Source organism: Acromyrmex echinatior, chromosome 1, assembly GCF_024713525.1.
Source record: "Acromyrmex echinatior isolate Ae372 chromosome 1, ASM2471352v2, whole genome shotgun sequence".
Lineage (NCBI taxonomy): Eukaryota > Metazoa > Arthropoda > Insecta > Hymenoptera > Formicidae > Acromyrmex > Acromyrmex echinatior.
In genome coordinates this window covers 19,781,797-19,807,099 of record NC_141852.1, presented here as the reverse complement: position 1 = coordinate 19,807,099, position 25,303 = coordinate 19,781,797, and the positions used below count along the sequence as shown (strand labels likewise).

The window sequence follows — 25,303 nt, the reverse complement described above, 5'->3', positions numbered from 1 at the left end:
ACGAAATTCATTTTTTATAGTTGATTAGTGGGGATTATAAATGAGTCAAAATCAATATTTATAAAATCAGAGTATTCATAACTTCAATATCATTGGTAACTGATTGGTTTAATGGATAAATTATTATTAAAGATTTCATCAGTAAGGTAAAGAATTTTAATTAAGGGGATAGTGATGAAAATTAGGATAAATATGGGTGTAATAGTTCAGATAATTTCAATTATTTGATATTCTAGAAGGAATCGGTTAATAAATTTATTAGATAGGGATTTAAATATGATAAATAAAATTAATGTATTAGGTGTTGGAATTAATTCGTAGCGTTTTACAAGTGATGGGAAGTACTTTCATTAATGTATTTTTTAATGCTCATGTGAAATAAATAACATTCTTTCATTAAAAAACGCTACGAATTAATTCCAACACCTAATAGTAATGAAAGTTAAGATAATTATTGTAAAATCATGGAATAGAATTATTATGTTATAGGTAAGGGAGTTAGAGATTTGAAGGGAGATGGATCAGGTATTAATTTTTAATAAATATTAGTATTAGAGTTATCTTTATAAACGCAATATCGCGAATAAATGTATTTGTATCTTAAGATTTGCTTCTTGTACACGTTAACTCAAAATTTGTTAAAATGCTAGTAAAATTTTTAATCAAACAATGACAAGTAATTGTTTTTAGGTAATGAATAATGATGGATGTTAAATTTTTTGTATTGTTCGTAATTTAAACGTTAAACTATTACATATTCACAATAAAAAATAAGATTGCAAATTCGAAACGCAGATTCAATTTGGTATATAATTTGATGAGAGTCCATTATCGATCCAATCTAGAGGAAATTGATAATATTAAGACACACTTCTTACGTATCTCAACAAAACATTCCTGATTTATGTATTTGATGTTAAAGAATTAGTCATTTTATAATTATTAAAGATGAAGCGTCAAAATGTTTAATTGTTTTTGATTAATGTTTAATAAAGAATTTATATGTACAAAAAACGGGTGCTAGCTTTTATGCGTATTTACATTTTTTTTTATTTTCTTTATATTATGCGCATAAGCGTTCCATAATATTGCTTAAATAAATCTAACAAACACGTAAGATTTTGCAATAAAGCGGTTATAAATTGATGATTCGCGAAAAAAGTTTTGACAGAAAAGAATCGTATAATAGCCTATGGCCACTCTGAATGTTATATGAACTTGTAGACAATAAATTTAACATACACCGGCGAATGCAAGTATGATGGATGCCTCATCGTGGTTTGCAATGAGAAATGAGCGATAGACCTGGCAAACGAGGTATTATGCACGCAGTTTTGATCGTATCAGAAACGAAATAACGTGTCGCAGTTAATCATCCTGATATAATTATAAGCCTTCTTCAACTAATATAATCACTATCGTCTTTGTAGCAAGACAAATTGAAAGACTACTTTTGCGACATCATCAATTTCATATATTGAAATTATATAAATTTTTCATATTGTGCGAAACGATTAAATTTAATTTAATTAAATCTTTCAATTTAAATGTGTTCATTAATCTCTATTGGAATAATAATTTAATATCCATATTATTAATAATAACGAATTAATAATAGCAATAATGTGTAATCATTAATTTTAATTAAAAAACAAATTACTTGTAATAGTAATCTATTTTCAATAAAATTTTTGAAAACTATGTGCCATGATTTAATGTGAAATATTATGAAATAAAAATTTGAAAAATATATAAAATAATAATCCGTGAAATAAAAAAATAGAAATCTTCATATACACTTAATTGGATTTATTATCTTGTCGATCCTATTTCAAATACAAATTGTAATTGTTTAAAATAATAAATAAACATAAAAATTGATCACCATAGAGATAGGAAATGTAAAAATAAATTTTACACATCATCATGAAACAATACAAAAAATTTAATAACGAGAAAATGAATTATAATTATACGATCAGAAAACACGATTTAATTTGCCATTTAATTAACCATTAAAATGATTTGCAAGATTAACGTTATAGTAAAAGTATCAACAATTTTTTTCTTTCGATATAGATCTGAATGTTTCACGATATGCATATTTATTAGTTCTTTGAGAAACGCAGATTATTATTTCTGAAAAAATATAACACAAATATAAGCGTAATTATATTTTAATAAAATGGATAAAAAGATTGTATATGCAAATGTAGTTGATATGTCGTGTATTCATGTCGCATTATTAGGTAAGAGTGTTTAAATAAAAAGTTTTAAGTCCTTCAACCTCGAAACAAACATATCGGACATGCTCGATTAGCGATAATAGGAAAGTTATAAAACAAAAAGACATTTTAATATTATTGAACATGATTATAGAATGTAATTAGTTTCGCTATTTGCACACTTGACATATACGCTGGGCAAAATGATTATAAACTTAGAAATTAAAGTGTTACTGATAAAATAGCACGCGTTTGATCAGTAAGTTCTTATAGCTGCTTGCTTAGTCACATAAACGTATTATCTCTTTCGTCATTTTATCCCAACATTTTATGTATAATGTTCAAACGGGATTTGAAGCAGCACGAGAGGTTTAATATTCTTTACAATGATCGAGATAGATTAAGAAGAAAAAGGGAGAGAGGAAAGAAAGGACACGCTATTATTACGCGATTACAGGACGCAAATTAGTCTTGCAACGCGTTCTTATATTATATAGGCAAAATGCACACGCGTGATACACCTGCAAATTATTGTATTATCTTGTCGATGTGCATACGCTATCCAATTAACAGTATAGCGTCTCTACTCTCGGTTGGTATGAATTATATATGAATTAGGGACAATCAGTACACGCAGCCGCAAGCTATACAATGGATGTAATTGCTATACAAATGATCTGTAATTCTTAATGCAGCGCGAGTCATTGTACTATGAAGAAACTTGAGCTTCATTATCAAAGCACATACATAAATTGTGATACGCGAAAGTGTGATATTGCAATCCTGGGACAAAATCAATGTATGTAATAAAATATAAGCTAATAATTTATAATGCCTCTTTTAATTCTCGATTAAAGTCCATCACTTTTCTTTCTTGTTTAAAAAATAAACAAAATAGAAATAAATAAAATTATTGAAAAATTAATATACCAGAAAATTGTACTTAAAATATTAAAAACTTTTTAGTCATTTTTTTATCATTAATTATCATTAACTTTTTTTATTTCAATTTTATATATAAATATTTTTGTGCTTAAATCTATTAGTTTTTAGAAATAATTATGAGATATGAGAAACAATACATGAGAGGGAAATAAGAAGGAAAAGTCATCTAATTTATCTGACAATTGTATTATCGCTCAGGTGTAAATCGAACAATGGTTGGCGTTAATAATTGTACAGATAACTATCTTATAAATTAATATATAAAAGAAGAACATTTGAATAAATATTTTATTTAAATGAAATTATATCTGAATGTATCTATAATCCGTGTAAAATATTCATGTGACTACAATGTTCGATTAATCTAACATAGGAGATATCTCATAAATACTGTATAATATTTTAATTTTACATTAATTAAAATGGAAAATTCTATAAAAGTATAAAGGTCACTACAATTTTTGAACAATCGAAGTTAATAAAGAAAAGTTATTATACACGATTACAATTAAATATAAAAATTAATTTTTTAATCATTTTAATAATTTCTATATCACAGGTGAATTCAATTTTAATTACTTAAAGTTTAATTACTTAAAGTACATTTTAGATTATTTATATTAAGAAACTATTTTTAAAATATAATTTTTAATTATTATCTTCTATTACTTCGATTATAATCTCGAATAAGTTACATAAAATATCTGCTTTCATAAATAATTTCGATATATTTGCGAATTATCAATGGTGAAAGTTAATAATCGCCTCTGGTTAATGATTGCTGATCAGTCGTAGTGATTGCATTTTACTTGATACTCGTGATTATGTTTTAAAGAAAATTACATGGAAAGAATCGTACCTCTCACTACTTATTGCCTTACTGTGTAAATGATAATATGATAAGCGCACAGTAGGTCGTTACGCCAAGGCTAAGGCCAACCGCCGCGTAAACAATGAACGCCAAGCGCCCTACACTGTACATTCCGGCTAAATGTAACATTGTAGAAGAAATGTACATAGGAATATTCTATTCTTTGCTTTCTAAATTCAATAAATAAATTTTCGTATAAATGTCGTATATTAACCTAAATCTGGACGAAGTAAGCGAATGCAATATACACGGATGTACAACTCATTTCAATAAGTATGCAGCAAATGATTAGCACGCAGTATAATATGCCAGTTAAAAAAATACGTTATTAATGTCTATTTTAGATAATTTATGATTAATCTATGGATGATTTGTTTTGTATTATATGTATTCTGACCTGCATGTCAGAATTTAAAATATAATTTTATTTCTGATTTTTGTGCCGTGTAAAGCTCACTTTACACAGTTTATAATTTTTGTTAGATGTTTTAAGGTAAAATGTAATACATTTTTATTTATAATTTATGTCGTATATTTTATGTATGTAGAGTTTAATACATATTTTATATATAGGTACAAATATATTTTAATTTTTTAAATTTATTTCATTTTATAGTATACAAAATTTTAAATAAAATTTAATTTTATATTTCAATTAAATTATAAATTCTTTAAAATGTGCTTAACTTAAAAAAATATTTAAAGATTCAAACACACGTAATATATAAAATATATATTAACCTTTAGTACACACCTTAGTTTTTGGAACTCTTGTTATACACGTTGGGTCTTTCGTATTCTGGATTAATTTTCATCACTTTTACAAGTATATAAAAATTATTAAGCAATTTTACGTATATTTTGACATTTAGAAAGTATTTATAAAGTATTTGTAAAGTTGTATATTTATAACAAATTGTATACAAATTGTTATAATTAAATATAGTTAACAAAATGAGAAAAATGCACTTTTTTAATGTAAAATTCTAAAACAAAAATGTGAAAAGAAAAAATATGTTTTAATATTTTATAAAAGTTAACTTGTCGACTTTACATTATAAGTTATTTAATTCATTCTTTTAATGAAAACATCTTAATTAAGAAATCATTGTTATATATATTCAGTTGCATTTGAAAAATAAAACGTGTATTATGCGAGAAATCATTTATTTAATAGGTCTATTTCTGTGATTGAACTAGTGTACATTTTTGGAATTTAAAATGAGATAATACATTTGATATTTGTCGAAAGAGAGTTCTAATGCAGTCTAGTGCAGGAACAAATCAAATATAAAAGTAAAAAACAGAATAATGTATTCGTATATATACGTTGAATAATTTGGTAGTGATAACGCACATGTAATATGGCGGCACGGCCAGCGCGCGACGCAACACTCGCCGCTCGGCGCTCATTGTTTACATCAGCGCGGCCTTGGCCTTGGAGCGTAACAGCCTTTTGTACAAACACATTCGTCTTATCATTCGAGCGACGTGATTCGAGTCGGAAGGTGATGGCGAGGCGTGTTCCGTGTGTTGTAATATAATTTTCTTACGAGGTGCGATCGAGAAGAGTATACGGGAAAACTCAATCGTTCTAAATAATTATTAGCCAGTTGCACGATTACTTAATTCTGTCCATGAATATGTTACGCGATAAAAAGCGACACAGTGGCCTGTGGCCAAGCATTAATTAATCATTCGTTCTTTCTTACGATGAAGTAATAAATTGACTATACTGCGTCGCTTCTTAGATTGTTCGGAAACCTCGCTTGAGTGCTCTTAGTGCGTCATTCTATCTTTATCGTAAAACAAGGATAAAATAACACACTCGCGTGAAGTCTCTGAACGCAGTCTAATTCCTGTGCGTAGTGCGTGGCTATATTCAGTAAGCAGAAGCGATCACTGCCGACGAATGACGATTTGCAAGTGTATTGAGGTTCTTCGAGGTACCGAGGCTATCAATTCTTATGAAGAAGACAGATATTTCGCATGATATTATTTGCCCGAGATCGAAACGGTAGGAAATGATGACTGATGGCAATTCCCGTATCGCATTTGAGATCTTTGTATCGATTTTTGAATTTACTTTGTTCGATATAAAGGATTGTTACTAGATTTGATATACGCGAACTGTATATATATATATATATATGGAGTAATTTGAAAATCACAAGAAAGCATGATAATTTTAGAAAGCACGGCAATTTTAATGATATATGTAGTTTGAGATTAGTCTAATAGTAAGATTTGTGTATTCGAAATACGAGCGATGCCAAATTTTGATCGTATACTCTCGAACGGTCCGTCTTGAACTTGTCGTTAATCTAACCGACGCGGCGCTGCGTCACACGTTCTGACCGTTCGGAGTGAAGTTGCAGTGCGACGCTATTTTCACTATTCGTCAATCGTCAACCATTATTGGAACGTTGCGTGGTGCAGTGTTCGATACGTGTCCGAATCAAGTAGTGTCGTAAGTGGAGTCGTGATACATGAAATCAATAATTATAGTGGTTTAATTTTGCATTTCAATTTTGTCGACAATTTTGCAACGTAAAGTAAGTTTCATACAGTGATTCGTTAAAGCTTACCACCGCGCCGATCAGTTCTCGAAACGTTGCGAGGCGTCGGTGTGTCTTGTTTGATAAACACATTCCGAGCGAATCGCAGCGTATCGTTATAATTACTTCGTCTGTTTTTTTTTCCCATTGCTTACTTCCGTCTCGATACGTTCCGTCTCGTAGTGTGATAAGTATGCCATTAATATCGGGAGTGCCGTTTCAAGTGACGCGCGATCGTCTTATTCTGATAATTAGCGCGAGTGTTAATTACCTAGTTTCCGCGAGTGACTTTGAGAAAATTTGAGAGGAGGAAGAGGCCTGGGAAGCATCGGCGACAGAAGCGGAGCAATCACGAAGTGAGTGTTTCACAAATTATGTGTTATTTGTGTTACTGTCAGAAAAAGAATCCTTAATTTCTGTTTAATTTCCGATCACTCATTGGAACGATTTATGTAAAATAGGTTTTTACTTTTAAAATTTTAAATTAATTTTTAGAAAACTAAAAAAACTTGAACTTTTTTCTGAAATTTATACACATTATTTTATATATATACAAAATATAAAATTATTTTATAAAATATTTATTTGAAAGACAAATAAAAAATTCAATTCGCATAATAATTATTTTTCAGATATAAATATTGGCGCGAGTGTTAATTATCATTGAGTGTTAGTTGAGTTTTCGCGAGTATGTGGTTTCAAGGAAATCTGAGAGGAGGAGGAGGCCTAGGAGGCATCGGACAACGGTGGAGCACCAGATGAGGTGAATATCTCATACATTATTTCAATTATTTGTGCGTGTTATCTGTAGAGAAAAAAATCCTTAATTCCTATGTAATTTTTAATCATCTATTGTGATGATTTGTATTAAAAATAAAAAAGTTTTGCCTTAAAAATTTTTCAATTCATTTAATACTTAAGAAATTGAACGTGAATTTTTTTGGAAAAGTTACATAATTATTTTATGAAATGATTATTTGAAAAGCAAATAAACTTTTTAGATATAAATTATTTTGGATGTAAAAATATAATTTAAATTTTATATTTATGTATTACAGATACAGCTCCGCTGTTGCGCATCATATCGGTGAGTCACGAATAATTTTTCATTTATTATAATTCGAGGTAATCTGTAAATATTACAGATAGACGTGATATTTCATAGACTCATTGCCTTGAAATGGATGGGCTGGGATCTGTTAACGTAAATGTTTAAGCCTAGAATAATCGCCTGTCGAAGCAGTTGTACACGAGACTGCCCAAACCGTATGAATAACAAATGAATTGATATGCGTCTAAATGCAATTATGGACTTACTGAAAACGAAAATTTTACGCGATTATCAATCGAGTATTAGAAAATTGTTATTATTTCAAATATTTTCGAATTTTTTCTTGATTCAAGTCGATTTTCAGAATATATTATAAAAAGTATCGTATAATAATAATGATACACTGAAAGAAAAGATTGATTGCTGCAGTTAAATGGTAAAATATAGCATAGCATTTTTAATTGGCTGCAGTAGTCAATTTTTGGTTGAAGCAGCCAATTTTTGGTTGCGTTAGCCTATCCGCAATGTTAATATAAAATTTCGATAAGCTAACGCAATCCAAAATAGGCTGCTGCATCGAATTAAAAAACTATGCCATATTCAGCCAATCTTTTCTTTCAGTGTATTATTATATAATAGGATATCTCTCTCAGGCTTTAAATATATGAATTGTATTACGGTAAGACAATTATATATGGGGAAGAGAGAAGTTATTTCTTTTTATTATTCTGCGAAAATTTTTCTTACCTCGTGTACAACTGTGTCCTCGGGAACCGGTGCTCCATCTGAAACAAAGAACAGGTCTTTGTGAGAAAGATTGCATCGTACTGGTAGGATTATGTGCGACATATGTGCAACATGGTTAAATTGCGGGTACCGATATTTACGACCCAGTTATGCACCGTGGGCAAAGAGCGAGATATTTCTCGAGAGAAAAACACGCAGCCAAGAAGTATGTAGAAGCGACTAATTGATATCGAGAAACTCGATAAAATACACGATTTATTAATTGCATCTATTAATGATCACTCTCGATAAAAGCGTGAATAGATCATCGCCCGCATGCAGCAGTTGCATGTTCAATCGCGATTTCCAAGAAGCTTCGTGGAATATCTTGAGAATTCCATATCGATTTATTATATTGGTAGTTACAGAAGATGCCGTATAGTAGAATATGTATATACAATAAATCGAGTATTTATGCTTTCATTTCTTATGGAATTAAGAAGAATCTGAATTTTGTGCAACCGACGTTCATTTTTTTTTTACATAAGCCGCTTTATAACGATGTCTGAACTATAGTGCAGTGTTTTTTAAAATTATTTCTATGTTGTAAACACAGTAATCGCAGTAATCTCCTATAAAATTATACGTTTTATTATCGTAATGCGAAAGGGATAAGTTTCTACGGTATGTAAATTGTGGAATTATTTTGTCCGTGAAACCAGCTATTTTTGTTCTTGAAATAAATTCAATTATATTAATTGATTTTTATAATCGTAATCTTTTTGTTAACCTTTAAATGTTAAATTATACTTACGCTCCTTTTGCAGATTATCAGTCGGGTATAAATGAAATTTATTTAAAAATATATGTTATGTAAAAGATAAGAAGAAAGATTCCGCGTAGTTCCGATCGAGCATCTAGTCGAGCTATTATTAATTAATCCGCGGACATCGGACTTCCTTAATTAGTTTGTACCTTACCGACAGGCGATCTTACCGTTTCTTTTATCCTCGACATAAGAGAAAGTCAATTACGTCGATGACAAGTCGACGCTTATCGAGGGTTTAGTGCGTCTCCAGAGATCCTTGTGCAGAGCGTGTATAAAGTTAAGACCCTCATTCCTTCGACTCTGCTTGTCAATCGGTGTCTGAGACACATGGCACCAGGTTGACAACGCTTCCGACATTCCCGTCTCTTTTTTATCGTCCGTCACAAATCTCGTGAGCGCATTGACCACGGACAGTTAATGTTATGAGTGAATTATACCAGAAGTAATCGTTTTTAATGAGATATACGATATTTACGTAATACGACTAAGCAACGACTGCAATAAGAAAATCACCCGCAACGCATTTCTGATTAGTTCTGTGAATACGCATATTTATTCTCGCGGCGACTGACTCGATCTTTTCATATTTTGCTTTTTTTTTCCAAAGCACTGTCTCGATTTATCCAGTCGCTCATTCGCTACGAAGGCTATCCGATTTTCGGATCGCATCGAAAGGAACTAGCTCAATGGACTTGTTAAATCACGGTCTGTCGACGGTATTTCACCACGCCAATTACGGCTCGCCGCAATGTAATGAGGCACCAACCAGCAATTTGTTGGTGTGATTCCGCGGGATTCTCGTAATTTATCGTGCCGCGTATCGTGATTAGGAATCACGGGCCTTGACCACTTTCCGTTTTGATCGTAAAGAGAGATACAGTACCTTTGATACGTATAAAAAAAAGAGAAATTTTTAACCGAATATTGTTAAAAAATATTTTATTTATATAGCAGTAACATAATTTTAAAATAGACTGAAATTTATAAAAGAAGTTTGACTAAAGTTTGACTTATTAATAAAACGATTAATAAAACTACTATGATATTTATATTGAATAATGTGGAAAAATAAAAATATCGTAATTCACATTTAAATAAATATTAATAATATTAGTTTACTAATTTAATACATATTAATAATATTTGTTTAGTGTAGGAAATATGATATTACGATATAAAAAATTTGCATGTATTTTTATGTAATTGCTCATTAAATATAAAAAAATTATTCTGATTGTAAAATTTGCAGAATTAGCAGGAACAATTGAAAGTAATTGACATAATATTCATCAAACGGAAGTGTAAAAATATATTTTAAGCAATCGTAGGTATAAAATTTACTCCGGTACGCGTCGGTTCTTTCAAGTTAGACTGAGCATGAAAATGTCAATTAATCGCTAATAGTCTATACATTCACACTTGATTTCGTTTGCTACATTTATTTTCGTAGAAGAGATGCATTGAGCTCAGCGAGGAAACGTTGCATGATGACACGGCAATCGGTCTTCCTTAAATGCGCATGACTTACTTTACTTTCTAGTGACGAACCGCGAGCGCTTTCTGCATAATAGAACAATCAAGTCCGGGTGACGAAAGATACGCAGGCTCCGCGTTTCGTACGTAATGCGATTCTTGAGTAATAGTTCAAGCTGCTGGCTGTTACTTTCGACAATGCCGCTGCGAGTTATTGGATCCAAGAATTAATATTGCATTTTAAATAAAATATATCGAGTATTTTGTCTATAGATTTTGTACGAGCATTACGGAGTTGATATTCGTCGCTTACAATCATGTATTAATAGATTCATCGTTTATGCTCTGATAGAAACTCATTCAGTTGATATTTCTTTTATTTATTAATTATATTCCCTTATTTTAAAAGTGTCACAACTAAAAACATGTGGTTTTTTAAATTATTACTATGAATAAGTTAAGTAAAGACTTCCACCAATCATCAAAAATAAACTAACCGTTTAATTCGGCGAATTGCACTTGTGTTGGTCTTAAATTTTTAAAGTGATTATAATTTATATCTTCTGCAAGAGTGACACTTTTAAGTTGTCATAAATAAAAAAAGAGAGTCTTCTATAGAAAACATTTAGAATTAGGTAAAATAATTTTGATGATCAAAGTTTAAAAAAGAAATATTTTGAATTTAGTCATTGAGTTTTAGCTAATGAAGATTGTTGATATTTTTAACTGTGTTATATTTAATGAATTATTTCAGATTTGTTAATTATTTATTAATAAATTAATTTATTAATAATAAAGTAATGGTAATTCTGTAGACTATCAAAATCATCATAATTCAAATAGAGTGCAAGTTCTTTTTGAATGAAACGAAAATGACATCATCTTTTTAAAGAGTATAATCTTTTTGTTGATGTTATTTAATTAATCAATAATTTTGCGTGAAAAATATTAGGTGTTGGAATTAATTCGTAGCGTTTTACAAGAGATGGGAAGTACTTTCATTAATGTATTTTTTAATGCTCATGTGAAATAAATAACATTCTTTCATTAAAAAACGCTACGAATTAATTCCAACACCTAATAGTTTTTTCTTTTTATAAAAAATTTCATTTTTTAAGTTGTGATGCTTTTGCAGAGAATAAGACGATAGGTATATATTTATTGTAAGAACATTAACGTACATGATTTCATCAAAAATATGTTAAAACGCTAGCAAGAAACGTTCTAATATGAAATAAACATTTCTCTTACATGAGTAATTATATTAATATATATATATATATATATAATATATATATATATATATCTATACAGAGAAAAGGCTTCGATTTAAAGAAAGTTTCTTTGTTATACGGTTAAAGAAAAAAATTTGTTTGATTTAAACAATATTTTTTAAAATCAAATAAATTTCATTTGATTTTAAAAAATAATGTTTAAATCAAAGAAATTTTTTCACAAATCAAGCAATCTTTTCTCTGGGTGTATCTTGATATTTTTACACTTTTTATAAGAGAATGCACATGTTACTTATTATTAAATATTAATTTATCGTCTACATGACCCCATTTTCCAATGATATTCCACCCAGCAACAATGGAGATGATACCAGTGCGGGAACTTCATTTCCTTGCATGTGGCATCGTCACATTCTCAACATTGTCCTAGCAACACCATTTGCGACATAGCCGGAGATGACGCTTTATTATTGCGCTCGTCTCGCGTGAAAAAAAAATTTTGCGCAATCATAACTTGATGAGAGTCGATAAACTTCGCAACACCTATATATTGCTATACGATTTATGATGATTCTTTTATTAATCGAAACTTCTAATTAACCAGAATTTACGTTACGTATTTGAGAGAACATTTTTTTGCAAAAGATAAAATGATTGTCATAGTACGAATCGCAATGTAGTGTAATTTAAAGTAAGTTTAATATCCGCATTCTCAATAAAAAACAATGACGTAATTAAGCGAATATTATAGTTTATAATGCGTAATGTGAAGGCATTAAAAAGTGAAGTTAGTGATAATAAGAATTAATTTAGAAAAAGAAGCAATTTCATTGCTACGTAAACCCAGATTGTAAGTCTTTATTTTGTCTACTGAATTCTTTTTTCTCTGGTTACTTGTTATATGTTCTAAGCTATCACTTGTTATTCTGGGATTTTCAGTTCTAGCTATGATTAAGAGAAGTTAGCGCGAAGTTAGTACACCATATTTTTATTTGTGAGTTTTTGATATAAAAAATAAATTCATTTTTTTATACCAACGGAATTTTATTTATACGAACGGAATTTTTTTATTTTTATAAGAATCTGCAGAACTATGAGAAGCACAGCTAATATTGCTGTGGAACTGTTATTATTTTTTTATATTAATATAACAGAATGTCATGCTAATTTCACAAGAAGTTAGATTGTATCTGTAAATTAGTACGACATTCTATTAATATAAAAAAATTATGACAGTTTCAGTAGCACTTCTCATAGTTCTACATAGTTCCTTATAAAAATAAAAGAACAACTTCTGCATTTTTGATACTAAAACTCAAAAATGAAAATATGATGCATTACTAATTTCGCGAATATAACGTTTTCCTCTAAAATATATAAAAAAATGATAAATATTACTTATTTTGACAACAATTATTTACTCAAGTACTACTATATATAGTTAATTTGAAAACAAAATTCCAACAATTACCAATTTTTATATACTTTAAATATAAAAGAAAGCACGATACTTTTTCTCCAAGTCCAAGTTGCGCTATCTTTTATATTTAAAATATAAAAATTGGTAATTGTTTTAAAGTCCTATTGGAATAATATTATTTTTATATTAATAGAAATTTCATAGATCCATTTGAGAAGCTTTCTAAATCTATAAACTATCAAGCATTTTTATATTTACAAGAAATTAAAATTAATTAATTTATATATTTTAATGTTCTAATGTACTCTAATGTACTCTAATTTATATTCCATTCAAAAAATGAATAGTTATCTTGATCCGTACAAATTGTTACTATCATTTAATATGTGATAAAATTATTCAGTATTGTAATTTAAAATTTATGAAATAATATAAAATCTGCACTATATCTTAAAGTGGCATAGAATAAATGAATTTGTAATGCATAAATTTTTCTCATACAACATTCATGAGATTACATGCTGATGCCGATTAAAAAAACAAGACATACTAAGGCTTGCTGTTTTCCTCTTCAATGTAACCGCGCACTTACAATTAGAAATTGTAATAGGTACGCGAACGACATAATCAAATCGCAAATCAGGGGTTTCAAGATTCTAACGGGTGTACAGACAAGGAAGTCATTACTATCGTACTACCAAAGTCGCTTCTTATCTTGTTCCTTTTTTCGCCCTAGGTCGCAACAGGAAAAGACGCGGATTATTACGCGAAAAAAGAATGAGAAGAAAACTTCATGTTGAATTTAAATAGAAGAATGGAGGCTTCCTGCTTTCGAACTTTTCGAAAAATCAGTGATGACGGGTGATGCCGTTGACAAACACGTAATTAAATATTCCAAGAGATTATTCTAAGATATCGCGAAAGATACATGTTTTTACAATTGATCAATTTTTTTAATCTGAATGAGTAATAAGGAAAGCAGAGATGAAGTGTAAAGGAAGGTTTCGCACTAATGTATCTTTTATATTATAATATTATACACTCAAAATAATTACAATGACGTAACTATTTATAAATGTAATTTGATCATACGTATATAAGAATTGAACGCTGATAAATATTTAAGCGTCTAAGAATGAACGATATACTTCGATCCGTTGTAAGAAGCGATCTTTGCATCAATAATAATTAATGAGACAGGCGCCTGGTTTTTATATTCTCATCTTAACGATTTCAACATAAGATTTATCCAACATAAGATGAGTCTCCTTTCTCGTGACGAATCTGGCATATTCTAAGGAACAACGTTACCGTGCACGAGCTATCTCATTAATCGATCCTATAATCACGAGTCTTGTGTACCGGCATCGTCATCTCGATAATTAAAAGAACAAGTTACATAGAGCTGAAGCATTTCCGAGATTGTTGATTGACGAAATCGATATAATCTCATGCAGTCTTTTGCATTTCGAACGTCTAACGGTCTCCAAAAATAATTTATAACTGTGTATAAGTTTATTTATTTAATACTGTATTATACAAATTCTTTTATTTTGCTTTTAATTTCAATTCATTAGAAAAAAAATCTGATACACGTAGTGCATAAATAACGCTTTATATCTGTAATTTTTATACATATTAGTTGCTTTCCATTTGCACCGATTCTCACATAATTCTCACTTGTGACGCCATAACTCAGTTGAATGCACGTTCCTTTTGCATTCTGACAAGTGAGATTCAACTGAGTTTTTACTCATAATCTGCACAAGATCGAGATCATGTGCGAACCTCACTTTAAAGTGAGTCTCGTAAACTCACTTTAAAGTGAGGTTACAGAACCTGCGTTGACATGTGATAACTTTTTATCAAAATAAACAAGTAGTGACGTCATTAATCTCAGTATAAAATACTCAGTTCACTTTAGACTCAGTTTCACTTGTGTGTACATGGAAAGCAATTATTAACATCATCGTTATTTCGTTACTATCATTATAAATTAATATTAATTTAATTTTTAAGTTGTTTTAATTGACTTTGTTCATAATGTATTGTTAATTTATATTGTAAAAAATTCGGTTAGCAATAATTGCAGATATCAAAATGCAATAATCAAGCATATCATGGGAATCTCACGGTATAGAACGTGGGAGTTCGAAACTGCCACACCTTTATCTTTGTTGAAAGATTGCGTTAAAAGGATTATCCCAGAGGAGAAAGAAAGATAGAGAGAAGAGTACTCGTCTCTCGAAAATATTTCTTGAGAGTGAAAGCATCCGGTTCGCTATATACCTTCAAAGCAGCCCCGGTCGGTGCTGCACGTTATACGTAGCAATAGCCTCGCAAGGGGAACATGACGACTTTAAACTTTCGTTTAATTTATCGCAGCGAGAATTCAATCACGAACTTTCTCCCGAAGGGAAGTCGCGATGAGATCAGCAAACTGTTTAACGCGTTACTTCCTTTACGCGAACTCTCTTCCCTTTTATCGAATGTTATTTTATATTTGGCATTGAACAACAAGATTTCACCACAGTAGATTTCACCATTAGATTTTCGATAATACGAAAATAAGTGGAAACGAGATAAATAGAAAATATACTTAATAGTTTTTGTCTGATTCGAGGTTAAAATAAATGATAATGATGATTGATAACGGACTTGAATGATATGTATTCCTCGTGTCTCCCGTCATGCCCTGACTTTGATCAAGACACATGCTCCTATCAATTTGTCCGAAGTTGCTTAAAAAAATTTCACTTTATCCGGAGGACATAGAGATCTTGCAAGAGCAGTACCGGCGTTAAATTGAGAGTACAACGATTCTTTTGTGATACACAACGCATAATCAAAGGCCATTACATCGCGCGCGTTGTAACGTCCGAGACGTTTGAGCAATGCTTTATCATAGGCTGACACGCTACTATATTTCATAGAGATCGGATCAAATGTCTTTGTGCGATTCGTCGCACGGATAATAATCTTAAGTTTCGGCGTTTTGAAATTTTTAGAAGAGACAAAGATCTTATAGAATTCTTTTAAATACTAATATCCGCGAATAAATACGGGAATAGATACGCGAATTGCATTTGCCGCATGATATAACAGCTGCATATTATGGACCTCCATTTTTCTTGCGTCTCATGAAATATTAATATTAATCACCCCTTTCGTAGGTGCGTATTATGTCGAAAGTATACTATTACAGATGCGGTATGACAGCGCGTTTATTCTATTAATCGCTAATATATATATACGATATACGTAATAGTGGAAAGGGGAAAACATTTCACGAATATATCATTAACAGCAGCAATTCCGTATTATACTTGGGCGATAGTGTAGCTAGGCAATAGTTTCTCATTTAAAAAATAATAGAATTCAAAGGCAATTATTTGAAAATAGCGATTTTCAACTATGTGAATATTAACATAGCTGGAGGAGATTGACCTTGATAATGCTGTCATTTAGTCAGTATTCTCTAGCGACCATAGTTCGATGCCACTTTCACGATTAGCAGAACTATGCAATTATCTTGCTGTAAGATTCCTGTAAAACTTGTTTTAAAACTCGAATATACAATAAAGAAGGAAGCTATCTCATCGCTCGATTATAGAAATCAAGCTGAACTAAACAGTTTTAAATGTTAAAGTCTAAAATGTATTTATCAAGGTCGTCATAAATATTTATTTTGGTGAAATGAGAATTAAAAAATTAGAGAGAGAGAGATGAGAGATGAGAGAGAAGAGAGCATATAATCTATTAGGTGTTGGAATTAATTCGTAGCGTTTTTTAATGAAAGAATGTTATTTATTTCACATGAGCATTAAAAAATACATTAATGAAAGTACTTCCCATCACTTGTAAAACGCTACGAATTAATTCCAACACCTAATAATTTTTGCGGCACTTTATTGTAATTCTGATTACTTCACTAATCAGATCATAAAATCATGATCATAAATTTTTATTTTCTATAAAATATATATTTATTATCTAACTATATCTAATAATTATATCTAATAATCTGATAATGAATTTTATTGTCATGTTCCGGAATAAGTAAATACTTCGGTAAATATTATATCACAACAATTGATCGAAGATTATCCTAGAAAGAAAATAATTTGTCTTTGACTGATAGGCATTCCACCAACACGTTATTATATATTTATTGCAGTTATCTTATTATTTAAATGAAACGTCTAAAGTGCAAATAACTGATTAAGTAAACTTTTAATTCTACCAATAGAAAAGTTAAGTAAACTTTCCCTTTAAATCGCAAATATTTACGATAATATTATTAATTAATCTTCTATTTTTCTCTATTTTCTTCTAATAAAATCAATATTTAGCTCTAATCTGAAATCAGCTTTAATATCTTTTTAAATTATATTTTATATCTATATTATATTTATATTATAAATTTGTATTTAAAAACAATCTTAAGATCAAAATTTTTGATGTATTTTCAATGATAGAGAGTATTATCTATATTAATTCAAATTTTCTATTGATTAAATTTTATAAATTTATACGCCTCAAGATTAACGAATTAACTTTGTTTACGTCTCAAGACTAATGAACTAATCAAAGGAATCGATGATAGAAACCGATGCAGTTTTGGTACATGTCATCGAAATCGCTTCCTTGACTTTCTCTTCCTCTTTCTTTCTCTCTTCGTCGTGATGTACTTAATTTCCGGGTGTCACGAGATGTGTATATTAAACACGATGACGAAAATTCTCGGTTCTCTCCCGCAAAGATTTTTTTCAGTTGATGAGTTAACAATGCGATTTAAATCTTTAGGAATCGTGATTCCCATCGGGCACGATTGTAGATCGCTGCGATGTTTTCGACGGCTGTTCGGAAGAAAAGTGGCTACTGATTATTCCTCATCCCGCCAATTCTACGCTATAGGATTTGTATAGTACTTAGATTGCTTGATTTGTTCCCTGCAGCAGGTTCTCTTCTCGCGATCAAGAGACACGTTAATGCCGCTGTGTAAACTGCAATTCTCGTGCTTAAGAACACAGTCCGCTTTCATAATCTCCCTAAGGCTAATTGTGGCTTCATATTATTTTCCTTTTAGTTTCTGCTTAGGAGAACTTTCTGTTGAAAGGGATAGTACTTCTCCAACACGAACTTTATGTAGCATTATTTTTACAAAGAGAACTCTAAATGGAAATACACAGAGGGAGCTATATAAGTTTTATGAGAAAAACGTATTACATTCTAGGACGTTGTGGTTTCGAAATAATCGATAGTTCTTCGCAGTCATTATAGACCTTCGTGTGATGCGTATCGTTGGCAGGCATGAAAAAGCATGATTAAAGTATGAGTGTATGGGAAGGACATAGCATCCTTGTTACCATTTTCTTCCTGCATAGCTAATTGTTGGTGGGATCTAGAGCGCCTCAATCATCGGCACAAGGACGTTTTGATCATTAAAGTTCTGCGGTAACCAATTAGCTCCGAAACGAATCGTTAGCTTCGATACATGTCTCTGTTCCTCCCGTTATGTCTCATTAATCAAAGTCACACTCTAACGAAGATGATGATTTTCGATAATACATCTTTCTCTAGATAGATAATTGTCTTCTTAATGTAGCTTCGTGAGAAGGAAAGTGATGGCTACGAGTAGTTTACATTTGTTAGACAAAGATGTTGACGAAAGATCAGTGATGCGTTAAAGAGGCTTTTCACCACGTTGTGATTTATGCATTTGTGGAATACTAGAAATGCTATAATCGGGAATATTAAGATAAATTTATATTTTAAAATCTTTTTTGTTATTTCTCAAGGTTAACTAATTCTTATTAATGTACGCATAATATGCATTTTAAAGATTATACACATAAGACTTTAAAGAGCTATTAAATTTTATAGTTAGAATAATTACATTAGCTTTATATTTAATTTTATAATTATGAATCACTATGTATAATAAGACAATTTGTAAGGCATTCTGATAATGCATTGTAAATTATTCTGCATTTGCATATATAATGTTTCTTAATAACCACAAAGACAGGTGTGACATGACACGAATTACATATGTGAAAAGTTTATATTATGTAATAATATTGGAATATTTTTTAGAGAAAAAAAATCAATTGATAAGGAAAAAAATAAAGAATAGCTAAATAAAAATTATTGCTTGTAAAATGTTTTGATATGCAAAACAGTCGCTATTTAGATGTAGAATAAAGCGTTTAAAAGTAGGAAGACGATATTATTTATTATGCCCGTAAGCTGTATTGCATCAACCTGCGCCAACGCAATAATCAATTAGCGGGCATGGCGACGATCTAGGGCAATAGTGATTTCTCGGTTAGAAGTTCAATAGTTACTAGGCATTAAAGGGCATTATCCGGAATTAATGCGTTCCAGTTCTATAGTAAATTACGAATGAAGCCTACCAGCCGTCCTGCATGATCGAAAGTCGGCTGACTAACAATCAGTCATTTTCTTTATTGCGCTACATACAGAGGCGTAAATGTCAACTGATCGATTTTGAACTGAATTACTCTCAGAAACTTAGTAGACGGAATCGGTAAAAGTATCGGCGAAATTATTTCAATATAGCAACGCTGAGTAATGCGTAATACTACATTGCAAATTATCATGTGCTTCCAGTGATAGATAAAACAAATTTTATTGAATGCGTTTCGAAATATCTCGCATACCTCATTTTACATATAGCAACGTATGTCTCGACAATCGCCGAGGGATTAACGTATAAATGGATAAGCATCTCAGCTACCACACACTCCGTCGATATTTTATTTTTAGCGGGACAGGATTTGCATTGTGCGTCTCATTAGTTGTTGTGGGTGGGTAAATATGTACATTGTTCACACTGAAGTTGAATGATCCGTGAAATGTAGGTGGGATATGTCGTCGAGGTTACCGCTTGATTTGTAACCATTCAGAATGTACCCAATGTATTTACGCGTGTGAGCGTTTCGCCTATCGATTGTGCGTGCAAGATAATAGGCATAATATGCGTGCCAAGGTTCACGCATGATCATGTGACCCGCGCGATAGCGATCCCGTACTTTACACACGTGCAGCAGTAATGCACGCATTGGTCATCACCGAGAAGCGTACGTACTTTCACACGCGATCTTGCCATCTTTGGCGTCCTTGCCAATTTTTTTTGCGCGCGGTTAACGGATAATAAGCGGTAAATTTATGCCACTCGTTCATATCCCGATGCGCTTTCGCGACCCACAATATATCATTTTAGAGATAAATTTACTGGCGTACCGAGAAAACGATATATTTAGGATTGCCGTGACATCGTATGCAGCGGAACGTTACTTATTATATCACTTTCGACATTAGCAATTTAATAGCAAATATCATATTCAATAAATTTAACAATGAAACAAAATAATTCAAGATATTATATTTTTTAAGTACGAAGAAAGTTTGAAATATGTATTAAATCATATGTACGCTGCTTGAAATACTTATTTCAGAATTTTATGCATTTTCCTGATATATTTATTGGATCAAACTATAACTTTTAACATATTAAGTACTACTTTCAGAAATTAGAATAATTAATAAAGACAATATCATATGTACATTTTTTTATACTTATGGATAGATATGGAGCAAATACCTACTTTAGACTGTATTTTTCTCTAAATGAACACAAATTTGATTTGTGCATTCACAGTCGCTTATAGAATGCAAGTTACACGTAAGGTGTTGGAGCTTTATTTAACACTTTACATTCATGAATAAGCGTTTGCTTTTTCACGTAGAAACCCGCGGTGAATGCGGTTTGTTACACATCAATCACTCTACTTCGCGAAACAGTTTCAGTAATATCTCCTCAGCAGGTCGCCGCATACTGTTTCGAGTAACTAGCTAGTGTGCGTTTCAGATTTTGCCGAGTGATATATATGTAAATTTGCAGAAAGCCAGCCGTCGTTTACGATGTAGTCGAGCAATAATTTTTCGGAGAATAAAGCAGAGACTTTGTTCTCCTTTCGAGAATCACGTCTTACGTTACTCGTAAGATCTTGCTTATATTGCCCATTTAACTTGTCGGTATAATTAATTATTTTCTACGAAAACAATTTGTCAGTACAACTAATGATTGGAAAATATGTGCAAATTAAAGAAATATTATAGTATTACAATTAGTTACAGGGTTGAGAGATCTTAAATCTTTAATCGGCAGTTACTAATTCGTACTTTACACTGCTATTAAACTGTTATTATCTTCGTGCAGGTGAAGTATGAACGAAGTGCGCTTTCACGAGTCCGAGGCTTTCGTGTAGAAAGCTGACAGAAACAATCAATCGATTGCGCGACATCGAATTATCGTGCAACGGGCTATAAATGTGCGGGTGGATAAACTGGTTAACTCAAGGGGATCCGGTGAAAGTGAACGAAAAATGATCTGGTTATCACGAGAAAGAGCTCTCACGCATGTCAGACACTTTCTTTAGTTTATGGTGTTGCACTGTTCATGTGTACCATATCGCAAAGGAGCGACTGAGTAGAGAGTCTTTCTTTCTGGCCAGAAAACAGATAATGGATCGCGATCGTAATCGATTCTCATTAACGTGAATGGTTGAGATTCCCTAAGTCGGATCGGCCATGCAGATTACCTTTTATTTATCGATACATTTTCCTTGTTCCGGTTTATTGTTACAACATTTTTGCAACTTGAACATGAGTCTCGACCTTTCGATCAATGTAGCTTCATTTTCAGTGTAGCACATTTTTCTATGCAATCTTAATCGTTTTATTAAATTTTTATTAATATAAATAAAGCAGTTATAAAATATTATAGTTATTAAAAAAAATTTAAGATACATTCCTTGAATCAAATTAGTTATAAAAGTTTTGTAAAAAGTACAATTATAATTTTGATTAAATTATATTTTGTTTCAGTATTGCTTCCTATTCGATATTAAACAATTTAATAGATAATCTTAAAATTGAAAATATAATCCATAATCAAAATAATCAATATATTATAGACACTTTATATCCGATTTTTTCTTTCTCACTCCTTCGAAATAATTTATTCTCTATGCTACGTGTGTACATTCTTGCTATTATGGAACCACTTTCACGTAGCGCGTGTTTCTTAGAGAAGGTCTCTAATCTGCGGTAATGCGTGGTCACGACTTCTTTCTCTGTCACGACCGAAGAACATCCCGCAAAAATGCGTTACCATCACTTCCTGTTTAATGTAACTTGCTTGTTTATCCGCTATAAGTTATTACCGATCGTCTAATGACTTCCTTGAAATTACTTTTCTTCGATGTAACTCTATTCGCGTAATGTTGCACATTAGGAATTTCATTGAATGCGCATCTATCCAATGTGATAATAAATTAAAAATACAGTGCGATAATAAATTAAGAATCAGCACAATCAGTGAAGGATATAGTGTACATAATTGACAAGATAAACGGAATGCTTCAATGTTACGTTAGGAATCGTTGAACGAGGAAGGAGCGACAATTTAAAATTTAGCCAGTTCTTGACCGGTTTCTACCATAATTGGCATTGGCATCATATCGTGCTCCCAAAGAGAATATTTTATGTTTTTTTTAATACTATAACGTAAATATCCCGGACACGTACACATATGGATGAGTAAATCCCACAACTCGGTGAGTGAAAGATATTCCGGTCTGACTGGGAGACGGAGAAAGTGGCGATTGATCGTTGAACGGAGGTTAACGCCGTTCTTTGGGCTCATCCTGTCGTCCATGAATTGTTATCGGGAATTGGACGGGAGATCAACTGCTGAATCGTCTACACATGATGATTTACGGCCGGGCGTTTAAGGATCAACGAGCACGATGAATGGACGCGTTCGCGTATCCATCGGTCTTTGGCTGGATAACAAATTGCCACTCGTCTAGGATAGCAAATTCTAGAGCGCTGATCGTGGATCAAAATCCATCCTTTTATAAAACATACTGATTCTACGGTCTTTTTTTTCTCAGAGACGCGATGAAAAATTAATATATTGATAATATGAGACAATTTCAAGAATTTGCGTTACTACGATTTTAACAGTTCTTGATCGTTGAGAAAAACTTATAAAAATGTTGAAGCTTAGAATCGTTCTATCACAGCAATACGTATTTTGATGTAGTTGATACTTAAATAGTTTCAAGTGGCTATACTACAATTCCATAATCGGAAGATCAGAATTTTTTACGCCTATGTTCTCTAATAACATTATTTTTACTGGTGATTATCTAATGGTACTTTCGAATTGCAACGCGCAACGCCTGCGCAAAAAAAATATAACAACGTGATGCAAGAATGCAAGTTTGATCGTGTACTTCTGTTCGTATTCTAGTAACTTCCCGTATTAGCTTTCTCCTATAATAATTAAATCTATAAGTGTTGCCCCTTCCTAATTTGCGAAACAAATTAAGATTTGTCACGCTTGCCGTTTGTACATTCGTCACGAATCAGTATGCACGTCACGTTTGATATATTATCTTAGCACTTTAAATGATTTTGCTTGGACACAAATTGGTTTAATTTTTTTGTTTTCGTGAAACAATGGAAAAAAAATGTAGCCACGGGTTTTAAAGAAAGTGTGACACGCTAAGTAAAATATCTATTCTTATTTGACGTTAGATGAGGAATTCCTGATTACTGTAGCAAGTTTGTTTTGCTACTCCAATAAATTACCGAGTTGCTATTACAAATTACACATCCTTATATAGCCAACCAGCTGGAAAATGTCTCGCTCGCCATTTTTGTATAACTATTACGTTTGTGTAGAAGAACATGCGGATGCTATGCGGATGCATGCCGGAAAAAACGCGTTGAATAAAAAGGGCTAATGAGTACATTAGACAGGATTCGATGTAGTTCTACATCATGATCCAAATTCTCTATGATTTTGTTAATTTTATACACAATCTTATGTTTAACGTTATGAACCATATTTTTTGAACGACCATAAACATAGTCATAATAACATAGAATAATTAAATGACAAGAAATATAATATATTAATTAAAGATATTTTATTAAAGATGTGAAAAAATTTGAAATAAAATGAAGAATGCAAAACTCGTTTGATATATTTGTGTGTGTAAAGTGCACAATACTGTGTAAGAGCTATTACACAAAATGACGTAATTAAGTGGGAATTCATATGATAGACCAATATTGAATCCTGTCGAAGTATCTGTACCGAAAAATCAGTTTCTCATTTCTGTAGTACTGGACCAGTATTTAAAAACAATGATGTGGTACTGAAACCAAATAAAAAATGCGTAGATTAGTATTGAATAGTAGTACTGATCCAGTACATTATTAATGCATTTTTGGTCTATATTGAAATTTTGGTTTGCACTAAAACGAGCGTATCAGATGTTAGTATTAGGACAGTACATCATTAGTATATTTGCAGTATCGTATCTGTATTTGGTACAGTAATTCCACACTGTAATAGTATTATATTTATATAAGTCTTGGCCTATCCCAATATTCCTTCGGTAACTGTACTGACATGTAAAAATTAATACTAAACTAGTGCCTCGCCAGTAATCAATTCCTACTATGTAACAATACATATATCTAGTTTATAAACTACAGCTTAAGCTGTATAACTATAGCATAAGATTTTTGGATCAATGAGCATTTTATGTAAATCATGACGAAAAGACATAACGTCTTTATATGTTGGATGCTTATTAGTTTAGAGGTCTTATGTCTTATGTGCTTATGTAACTTATATCGTTTTGTGTGTGATGATCCTAAGTTATATTTTAACGATTTTTATGTTTCCTCACTCGATTTTTTTATTTCAAAGAAGTGTTTGATAAAACAATCGGTATTCGATAAAGTAAATAGTACGTCCAAAGTACGTTCTTGTTTACGTGACTTGACCGGACGCAGAATGTCTCTTGGCCATTTTTGTCTGTCGATCGGGCTACTGCGTATGTGATCCTGACATAAGCT

At 31.3% G+C, this 25,303-nt stretch overlaps 2 protein-coding genes across 7 annotated transcripts in view; one reads left to right on the top strand and one right to left on the bottom strand.

Moving 5' to 3' along the window:
• The window catches only part of LOC105154879 (uncharacterized), a 65,782-nt gene that overhangs the window by 2,856 nt on the left and 37,623 nt on the right, over positions 1–25,303 (bottom strand). Inside the window, exon 3 of the mRNA XM_011070661.2 lies at positions 8,398–8,435. Within this exon, the coding sequence (XP_011068963.2) occupies positions 8,398–8,435 (38 nt within the window). The remainder of the gene's footprint in view (positions 1–8,397; positions 8,436–25,303) is intronic.
• LOC105154884 (uncharacterized) overlaps positions 5,347–25,303 on the top strand; it is a 346,927-nt gene continuing 326,970 nt past the window's right edge. For 3 of the 6 annotated variants that reach the window (XM_087407399.1, XM_087407391.1, XM_087407397.1), the window contains exons 1-3: positions 5,501–6,955; positions 7,232–7,362; positions 7,658–7,686. In XM_087407399.1, coding sequence (XP_087263525.1) covers positions 7,358–7,362; positions 7,658–7,686 — 34 coding nt within the window. In that variant the 5' untranslated portion in view covers positions 5,501–6,955; positions 7,232–7,357. Of the gene's footprint in view, positions 6,956–7,231; positions 7,363–7,657; positions 7,687–25,303 lie in introns of all 6 variants that reach the window. The other 3 variants (XM_087407372.1, XM_087407381.1, XM_087407406.1) reach the window with 3 other exon arrangements.